Raw genomic sequence first — 11,064 nt, forward strand, 5'->3', positions numbered from 1 at the left:
AGAATGTAAAAAAACATACAAGATCTTTAAGGAAAAGTCTTAGCTCTGACCTGCTGGACTTTCCCAGCATCAGCCTGTGAGGTCCCAGGGTCCCGAAGAATGCACGTGTGCTGACTTGCTCTGGATCCCTACACTGACTCAAGAAAACCAAAGCAGAATAAGACCCAGCTGGATTTCATTCAGTGCCTGTTAGAGAAGGAGCAGGCCATATCAGAGCTGCCTGTACTTTCAGCCTACAGAATAAACCCTGCACAAATGATGTACCAGAGCATCTCCTCCTGAAGCAGGGAGAACGCACTGGCTGGGCCTCCAGGGACAAAAAGCACGGCTCCACTGTTCCTGCCAGCCACGCTTTAATAGCAAGAGCAGCACCAGCGTTAACAGAAAGCACCTTGTTGAGGACTTTTAAAAGTAAAGATTTTAAAAACATGTGTTTTGCCTCTATTTTACACTATCATTTTTTTTTCTTCATTCAGAGGCTGCTCCTTGTACAGGATGAGCTGTACTTGACAGCTCTTGAACAGGTCTCCACGTGACAAACCCAGACCAATTGATCTTTGAAGGTGGAACACCGTAATTAAACTCAGTATTTTTCTAGCTGTAATCCTCTTGTTTGCTGACTACGATAAGGCAACAGTTCCACCATGATTTGCCATCTGTGACTACTTCCCCCTTGGTATCAATTTATAATTAAAATGATTCAAAACATATTTGCCAAAGAAACATTTTTTAATTAATGCAATGCCGCAAAATAATTAGAAGTACAGGAGAAAGCCTGATGCATATCACATTGTCTTTCTTGAATGCAACCTCCTGCCCTGCAATATTATTTTTTTAAACCACCTAACTCCGCACCCAAAGCCAGCACCAGGTCAGCGTCTCTCCCACCTGCCCTATAAGTGGGCTTTTTAACCTTTCAAAGTGCCTTTGTTTTGTAAAGGTTTGAAGAAAAGGACAGCGGGTGACAAAAGTCCCCACGGGCGACATATTCCCAGGCAGCTCAGCCTGCTCCCCCCCACGCTGGGAGAACGCCCTCCCGAACGCGCTGCCCGACGCCTCTCATCACACAGGTGATGCGATGAGACACCTCTGCTGTGATCACATTTAACATGCATGCCTGACATATTCACAAGCTAATTTTACATGTTTATTAACTAGAACATTACTGTACCTTGCCAAACAATACAGCGATAGGCAGAGCTAGGAGTGTCACCATTTATCAACGTAACCTGTCTCTGCTAGCAGCAGCTTCCTCAGTACTGCTCCTGACCCAGAGATCACGTACGGTGTCATCATGTATTTCAACACTTCCCTGGCAAACTTCAGCTCACCTCAAGAAAAGTGTCTGACAAAGTATCTTTTCAAAAATTGAAATCACAATGCATTCGTTTTCAAGCACGTAGAAGTTCTTTTTCTTTTTTCTCTTTTTTTTCTTTTTTTCTTTTTTTTTTTTTGAAACCGATCTGGGTGAATCACTCATCCAGTTAAATGCTTGATCGTGACTTAAGCTGCAGTAATATGAAATCCCTGGAGTATGGAGCCCTTCTACATCAAGCGATTTTTAATGTAGCAATGTACTCAAATTATTCTACATGTAATAAATGCAGTAAGTAAATCAAATATATTAAAAAAAGAAAAGCTTCTGAATCCGGTATGTCACAGAAGAAAACGCAATGAACCTCTCTTTAAACATCTTTAATGGGATTTTTTGAAAAGTACATGACAAAGCATTTAAATTCTTTTTAGGCAACACTTTGCTAATAACCTAAAAATACAATTTCAAATTGTTTCAGAGATAAAGAGGCAGCTAAAAATATCTTGCTAAACAATCTGTTACAACATTCCTTTTTGATTACTTATGACAGTGATATCTTCAGTGTATAAAAAGATGAAAACGATAGAAAAAGATTCTTCTTTATTGACAGCGAGTATCTAATTTGAGGGGGGAGAACTGTATATCGCTAAGGATTTATCTCCAAACTGATAATCAGCTTAACCTATTTTGTGCTGTTAGCCCACTAGCAAGAAAAATTTTATACCATCAGCTTAAGAGTAATCCAGACAAAAGGTTACCTCAGGCAGCATTTCTAATTAATACTGAGCAATACAGGCTGCCTTTTAAAAGCACGTGTGCATGTTTTAACTGAAACCAGCACCTATGATAGGATTAACTACAGTGTTATATTTAGAGTGTCACAAATATAACAAGGAATGAATGGAGCGATAAGACTCATCAAGTTTCCTGAGCGGTCCTTGCGAAGCGCTGACGGAGCCCTTTCAGCAACGCAGGGCTGTGGAAGGACACGACACGCTCCATCCGCACGCTTCTCAGGTATTAATCCTGCTGGATGCACGCCTGCCTCGGGCACCACGTCTGTTAGTTTCTTCACTGATTATCTCATGACAACGGAGTACAACTGAGCTTATCGATCTGAAGCCACCTCTCGTATCGCTCTCCGGAGGATCCTCTTACCCGTCTGCAGCATTTGGCAGGGCTTTTCTGCAACCCTGCCACAGTGACTCCCAAGAAATCTCAGAAGCTAGCACCAGCCTCAGCTGTCCTTACGGCCCTCATGCAATGCCACAGACAGCTGTACCCTGTTGCCTTTTCTACAGGTAAAAGGATGTTAGAGAAAGGTATGAGGCATTTGAGAGTGCGATCCGAACACCAGTAACTTCAGTTGCACCTCCTTTTCTACAAGCCCAGGCAGCTGCTCAACATCAGCTACAGACAACAGGGCACCATCCTCTGTCTGGGTGGGTGCTATAGAGAAAGAGGTGCCTGGGACTGAAGGCACAGTGTTTGGGCATCTCACTGAAGCATGGAGGGCATGGGGAAAGCTTCAGGGAGTGAGACAAGGGATGCAGAGGACCAGACACACCGCTTCCTCCGGCAGATGACACGGAGCCAAGCCAGAGGCTGGCTGTGATGCCCACAGCACCAGCTGCCAGCAATGCCAGGGACAAACAAGCAAACTGCATCGGGAAACCACGCTCGATTTTCTGCTTTTGCTCTTTGGGAGAGTGTAAGATAAATTTGCTCATTTTAGGCCTTTCCTTTAAGGAAAATCTTCACTATGTGCAATAGATATGAATCCATGTCCCACATCTGCTAGAATAATAAAAAGCACTGGTTTTGCTTTCAGGTCTTTTTGAAAGAAGGAATCCACTGTTTTAATTCCACTGAGAGCTGGCAAATGTTACTTACTTTAACTTCATCTCTGTTTTGTAGCAGAACTAATATTTACCATCATCTTCACAAGTGAAGATCAAAAGCTTATCCCATTTCTCAAGAACATAACCTGGCTGAACTTAAGATAGAGATATTTAACAAGGAGAGACTGAGATGAACCTAATTTAAATTCATTTCTTATGAATATTTCAAATGAACCATAGTCAAAGAGTGTACCTTATGATAGAAAAAAATAATAAACCTAAAGGTATTCTAATCTCTATTAGTATTCTTCCCCTTTCCATCATTCTCTCAGTATTTTCCAAGTTATCTTTTGACACATGAATGTGGTGAATGAACATTTGATTAAGTGGCTGCTCAGGTAACTTTATGTTTTCAACATATTATGCCTTAAAACTAAACATAATTCTTGAAGGACAAAAACTGTAACAGTAGCTTTTAAAATGCTTTGTTAGCTTATGTTTAATAAGACGACACAGTTTTAGTATATGCAAATAAAAGCACTGTTAGAAGTTGAGCTAGAGTAGGTTTTTCCTGCAGATATTCCATTTTCTAAACCTTAAGTATTTGCCCAGTAAGGGGAGGGGGGGGAGGAATCATCTACGTTACTCTCATAACATAACGCTGTAAGAGTACCATGCCAAATTACCAACCTCATTAAATAGTTACATTGCTATTTTTAAAAGTCTCTTGAACATGTTTAAAATGATAGTTTTGTCCCTTTGACAAAGGTAACACTGTTGTTGTTACAAAGGGAACAACCATTACTATATAAAATATTGTCTCTCATGAATCAACCATTCCACTACGAAGTTGAAATGACTCAGAACAACATGCACCCTGGCACACCGCTCCTTCCCTCTCAGCATCCCCTGCCCGAGGACTAGAGGGACAGCCTTCCTCAGCCTCACTCCCCTGCACAGTCCCAAAACTCCAGCAACAGCCACTTACCTCTTCATAAAACTTCAGCTGAGGGACAGCTTCATCAATTTCATTCATGCAATAGTCTTTAAAAAGCAAAAATCCTGCAAAGGAAAAGGGGGAAAAAAAAAATTTAGAAAAAAAATGTATCATTACTACAATAACTTGTAAAAAGGGATACAAAAACACCCGGGTAATACCATGGATTGTATATACCTGTGTAAGTATCTCTAGTTGCCAAGGCTTAGCAATACTATCAAGCGGCCCTCACTTGGATCATAAACCTCACTCACCTCCCATAGGTGTATTAAGCATATTCCAATTTCTACGTGCTGAGAATTTTATGAGATGTTTAGATAATGCACCGAAATACCCCATTCCTCTTCACGGATCAGATTTTGTTTCTTTTTTCAGAGTAAAAACTAGATACTATTCACATTTTGGTTTTATGAAATAGATTTACCTACTTTTTATTGATAAAAAGCAACCTCTCCTGCATTCCAATTTTAGAATTACTGGTTAACATTACCTCTAATAGGTTTTATAGCACAATAAATTACATCAGGATCTTTATAGTTCCTTTGCAAGTAATTTAAAGCATGACCTCCGCAGCCTGCTGATGAGTATTTTCCATTATAAGCATTTTAACGCACCATTACAAGCTTCATCTCACGGAACGTCTCTGCATTCGCCTGAGCTGGTACCTGCTACCCTTTTACTTCACATCGGTACCTGTTGTCACAGCTACTTGTCCGGGTTATCTGCAAGCCCCTTAGAGCTGTAAACGAACGTGCTTTTAGTTCATTGCAGCAGGCAATACCTTTCCTTACTTAGAATTACCGCGTACTTACTGAAATCACACCCAGCTTTTGGAGGCAAGACCACGAAAGCGTAAACTTAAACAACAACGCGAGCAAGAGAAGGCAGAGCAGCTAACGCGAGGGCTGGCGCTGGCTGGGAACCGCTGCATCCCGCTCCCCTGCTTGGCTCCTGTCCCAACCAGTACGTCAAGATATATAACACCCTTTTTCAACTTAAAAAAAAAAAAGTATATATACAAGACACCTATTTTTTTTAATTAAAATGTAGTTATAATTTGAACTTACAGCAAAATTACATTGCCAAAAAAGTAGCACATCACTGTGTGCTCAACTAAGAAATAATACAACCACCTACGACATCTCATGTTTTCCGGAGTATACTATCTTTAAAAAAAAATGCAAAACCCACTTCATGTGCTACATAGTAATTTCATCGTAGTGTGTACAGGAGAGCACTTAACTGTCAGTTATGAACATCATGTCCTTTCAACTCATTATCATTCGATTTTATCAAAGACCTAAATAAATAAGAAAAAAAAACACCAACTACTCAGAAGCAAAACCATTAGTCTCAGTGGACAAAGCAACACTAACCATGCAAACAGAAGCTTTAATTTATGTATAATGAAAACATTTATCAGCTTCTTGGTAGCCCCTCTAGCTGTATCTGGATCCCAAGTTAAATTTCCTATTGGAAGAGCCTGTTTTCCTGGGTTCCCCTGGATTTATTTGGTCACAATCAGAATACCAGAAAAGGGGTTCTGACCAGACAACTCCTATACTTCGCTTGACTCATTTAGCTGATTAGGGTGATATTTTGAAGATTATACAAACTGACTTTTGTTCTCTAAATAAGGACAGAAATCTAATTAAGAGATTCTCTTGTGAGATTCTCCAAACTTTCTAATTATTCTCAACAAAAAGAATCATTCTTGAAATATTTTATAACCAAATGTGCTTTTTTTGAAAACAAACCAACCAACCCACCCCAAGTTCTCTATTCCTTAAAAGCAATTTGCAATTAGAGTGTTTTTTCCTCTTTCTCTTTTTTTTAAGGGCATGCCTTAGTTCCTATTTTATTGGAAATATTCTTAGTAAGTTGTCTTCCCTTATTGCAGAGGAGACAGGAGAGAAGCGGCGGAGCAGCCCCAGCAATCCCCATGCCTCAAACGAAGGATGGAGTTCCCAGCCAGGCACACAAGAGCCACCCATTGAACCAGGAGTCACCCTGTCACAGCAGGGGACACGAGTGCTCTCTCCGAGCACGCACCCCGAGCAAGTCACAAACTGTCCCCACCGCTGCCAAAACCGCCCGAAGTCGCTCATCTCCAGAGACTGACAAAGTGCACCTCCGGACAGCACACCTCTTCTTGCATTCCCCTGCCTGAGCAGCAAACGGGGCACGAACCCGGTTTTGAGAACAAAACCTGCCGCTTACGGAACCGAACCCAATTCATTATTTGACACATGATCGAAACAGCAGCAGCACCGAGCAAAATAATGCTGAATTGACTGAACTTTTATTTGGACAATGAACCAAAGAAGATTGCAGTCATGTAATTAAGAGACTAAAGAGTGGCACAAACAGCAATGAATGCAGTGAAAGAAAAATCCCTGGCGTGGTCCCAGCTACTGGCTGTTTACCAAAAAAACCCACAAACAAAAAAAAACCCCACAAAGACAACTGTGGGAGGAGTGTGAAAATATACCAACACAAATTTTCAACGATGCCATGCCAAACATTTTAGCCCTGTTTAATATTTTCCAAACTTTTTAATTTAATTATTGCAGAGAAAGAAAAGGCTCACAAGACTGGAGAACAAGGAACAATAGCAGGCTTTTGCTGCCCGCGTTATACAGCCTGCTTCTCACCAAGTCTCTTTTTAAACTGCATTGCTATGCAAAAAACTAGAGACATCCAAAACAAGAAGTTAGAAACTTTTACAGACGATAATGTAGTCATAATAAGTTACAGCCATATGAATCAATACTGAGAAAATGCTGTTAGTTAGGTTCCAGTGAAGATGAGCGGAATTATTACAGCAGCATTTTAAAGTGTACCGTAAAATAAATAAACTATTAAAAAATACTGCAGTAAAATAAACTATAGCACGAAACATCTCTTCTCCATGAAGTTACCAACGTTGTAATTATTCACTAGTGGGACACCCAAGATATCTGCAAGCCTGTCGTAGACAAAACCGTACGGTGGTTCGTCCAGCTCAGCAGCACCCTGAAGAGCAGCAGGGCGGTGGGGAGAGGACGGGGGGAGACGGGGCGTCCCCTCGGCCCACGGCGGGTGGGCACCATGCACGGGGACTGGTCCCGCTCCTCGCCCCGGGCACAGACGTGTTTGTTACAGCAGGAGGTCACACGGAAATTCTCTCGCAGCCAGAAAAATGGTTAAGATCTTTTTTTTATTTTAATTTTTACAAGTTGCAAGAGGGGAAAAAAAAACACTTGAAAAGGTCAGTAGCATCCAAGAAGAATATTATTCTAACACTTGGGGAGTGTTCAACATAAATTAGAGCATCGGCTTTCATCAACTATTCACCATTGTCTTTTCAGGAAAAAGAAGAAAAAACATTCCCTGCTAAGAAACACTGTTTGATACCAGTTAAGTTGAAATAAAAATAAGATATTTCAAGTTTCCTTTGGACTGGGAGCATATAGGTACATATATTAAGGTATACTGTATACATACATGCAGCTTATAGAGTCATAAAAAACCTGGGATTTCACACGGACCAACTTCCCTTGACAGAAAGGTTTCCAGTATTATTTTTTAAAAGATATGCTCTAACCAAACCATAAGAAGGATTATGTATCATAAGCTTTCCAAGCAACAGTTCAGAAAGTTAGACACCTGCACTGCTCTGCAAATAAGTACCAGGTTATTTCATCCTACAAGTTTTCCACGTGACTGTTAGTACAGATCCACACCTTACAACGGGAACCTATGTATTTTGAATACCTCCAAGAATACATTTCTAACAACTATGTGACGGTGCCTGCACCGGTCACTGAAGTACTGTCTCGTGGCTTCAGCACTGGAAAAATACTTTAGAACTGAAACTGGATAGCCAGCTGCAGAATTCATTACTGCTTCTGCGGTGGCAATGAACACAGCGATCGCTCGTCCCACGCGGGAGCTGTGCCAGCGGCCTCTGGAGAAGGGGTCCAGGTGCTGCGGCAGCCCTCTCCCTGCGCTGGGGAAATGAACTTCATCCTGACTACAGTATTTTACATGTGATTGACGAGAATCAGATTCTTTCAGAGCTTTTTAAGTACCTCCTAATGCTTGGCTTGCATTAGGCAACCCTGAGTGCTGCTCTTAAAATTATTAGCAACACGGACATCAGAGAAAATTTGTGGGTGTCCAGCACAACCTTTTTCTTCAGCAGGTTGTATACGGGGATGGATAAGCCAAGTGATGGAGTTCTTTTTAATTAATTGGGAATCTCATGGTTAATGAGATTTTTTTCACTTGCCTCACGAAAACAGGGGGCAAAGGTGTCAACTCAGGCATTTGCTCTGTCAAAACGACAGTAATGTCAGACAGCAAAATGCAGGCAGCAAAATGCATCCCTCCTCACCCTGCCTGGATGGAGAGCTGCTCTTCTGCAGCTTCTGCCAGCTGCGAACCTTCTGCACAGGTTCGATGTCGGCTGGCTGAAGAGCAGCTGTGTCGGGAAGCGGCTGGTGGAGGCGAATCGCTGCCACGGTGCCAGGAAGACGGGAGGTCTGCAGGAAAACTTTATTTCCAGGGATGATTGATCAGAGGCTGATGGTTAAGGACAAGGAATGAAGAAGGATCTGGGGACTGTAGGAGACTCTTGCGGAGCCTGGAGGACAGAGATGTTACGGAAAAATCTTTGGGGAAGCCAAGAAACAGATTGTAAAGCGATGAGCGTGGTTTTTAGTGACTTGTAATTACTTCACTAAAGATTTGCAATGCCAGAAAACAGAATCAGAATCTCCACTACCCAGTTGAGAGCATTGCTCAAAAGGATCTAAAACTCCTAAGTATTAAGAAAAATTCAAAAGATTTGGTAAGTAAATTCTTCATTTAAGAAGTCCTGTTCTCCGATTTTCATTTTTTTTTTGAATGATTAGCCTTAAACCATTAGCTCTTTTACAGCACAACTGCAAATGCAAACATACTACTCCTCCTTCGTCTTGCATTTGCAGCTTGTCTGACTGTGCAACCCACGTCCCCAGGTATCAGCACACTTGAAATCTTTCCACTGTCCTGAATTCAAACAAAGCCAATTAGAGCTTAATGTTCTCCATACCACAAGCGATTCTGTTTCGACGTCCCGTTGTATCAATGGATTCTGCACTTCCACTGCAACATGAAGGAAATCTCTTCTTTTACTGATGTTCTTAGATTGAGTGAAAAATTATTAGCCAGAAACCGTAGCTCTCATAAAATAGCAAAATTAATTGACAGACGCAGCATTGAATAAGTGACAGTAGTTTTAAGAAGTTCAAGGAGAACTGACGAAAAGCACAATAAGCACAGTTAACTACACACAGAAAAATAAGACCAAGAACAGAAAGCAGGAATTAAAAAAATGATAGCGTTAAGTAACAGATAAAAGGAACCAGCAATTATTTATGAAATAAAGATGCTGACAGCTTCTGCTTTAAAGATTTCTTCTTCTATACCATATAATTTCTGAAACAACCAGATCACAGGTTGTTAAGGGGAAAAAAAAAATATTTTTTAAAAGCTTTTTCTGGTATCATACACAATATATACATGCGAGTGCGAGACAGCACCTAGCTCCAACCCTCTTCTTTCCCAGTTTCTGGACAATAATTTTTTCCCATTATCTTTTTATGGACAATCCTGTTCAGCTAAGTTTGCCAAATGCCATTAATTGCACTAACTCAAATTACCAAGACAAAATGTCTGTCAAGGAGGGATAAAGACGACCCTTGAGGTTTGCAGCTCAGTCTTAACTGGACACTCGCGACCAGGTAGGAATGGGGAGACACGGAGAGCAGCCAAGCACCAAGGGACTCGGGTGAGAAAGCCCGCACCCGCTCGAGTGATGAGGCCATTCCCAGAGCTCGTCCCCAACCGGGCAGGGTCTGTTTCACAACCTTGAAGGGGACAAGGTGAGGGAATTAAGTTAACCCATCTCTTTTTAAAAAAAAGAACATAATTTTTACTTCTGTATTTATTTCAAGTTATGTTTTCCTAACATCATTTCAGAAATTTTGCATGAAATCCTGACTCTTAAGTCAACGGCAACCCCCCACCCCACCCCTGATTTAATAAGGCCTGCCTTTTGTTTCCCGAACTTCTCAGGGCCAGGCTCCGGCAGAGAACAGAAATGCCGCTGGTGACCAGCCCACACACTTCTGCCAAACTTGGCCTGGCCACTGACGCCATGTCTACAAGCTGATTACGGGTTATACTATTTTATTACCCCAAAGCAACCCTTCTGTGCCACTTCTCCCTTCCATGAAAGGCTTCCACGCCATCCACGCCACCTTTCTCCCACCAAACGGCCGGCGGGTACCCCTGGCTACGTGCCCATCCCCCAAAAGCCTGCAGCTCTTCCCAGGCCATCCCGGGCTGGCACGTTTATCCATTTAACACACTCCATCTACTTCAGTCTCCTCTATGAAATTTTGAATTCACACCTCTGCAGTTGCCCTGGTTTGATGCAAGCCCAGCGCTTCTTAGCAGCCACCCTCGGCTCTGCAGCGAGACCGATGCCCATGGGCCGTATCCACCCTGGCACAAGCGAGGCTCCACCTGAAGCCTCCCCGAAACGGCCTCCCAGCACGGGATTGCACAACGCTGTTGACACCAACAGAACAGGGCACTGCTTTGCCAAGACACAGCTTATTTAGAAGCCACCTGTTTGTTAGCAGAGTCTTTTTTTAAACAAGAAATAAAACGTGCAATGTAGAACCCTTCTCTTACAGTTTTAATAAAGAAATGCTGCCCTTTCCACTTGCAGAGATGCTGCCTTCTCATTTTACAGTTACCTGTAATTTTCCTGCCCTGCTACTAGTGTTATTAAAGCAGGATGCATTGCCCCCATCAGCAGGTTCGGCAGGCGTTGAGCCACACTCAGCCGGGACGGCTCTGCCAGTGCTCACCAACAG

At 42.2% G+C, this 11,064-nt stretch overlaps 1 protein-coding gene across 1 annotated transcript in view; it reads right to left on the reverse strand.

Moving 5' to 3' along the window:
* ADRBK2 (adrenergic, beta, receptor kinase 2) overlaps positions 1–11,064 on the reverse strand; it is an 87,181-nt gene that overhangs the window by 31,689 nt on the left and 44,428 nt on the right. The window contains exon 4 of the mRNA XM_009334426.1: positions 4,145–4,218. Within this exon, the coding sequence (XP_009332701.1) occupies positions 4,145–4,218 (74 nt within the window). The remainder of the gene's footprint in view (positions 1–4,144; positions 4,219–11,064) is intronic.

The sequence above is a fragment of the Pygoscelis adeliae genome, unplaced genomic scaffold (genome assembly GCF_000699105.1).
Source record: "Pygoscelis adeliae isolate BGI_AS28 unplaced genomic scaffold, ASM69910v1 Scaffold262, whole genome shotgun sequence".
In the NCBI taxonomy this organism is placed as follows: Eukaryota; Metazoa; Chordata; class Aves; order Sphenisciformes; family Spheniscidae; genus Pygoscelis; species Pygoscelis adeliae.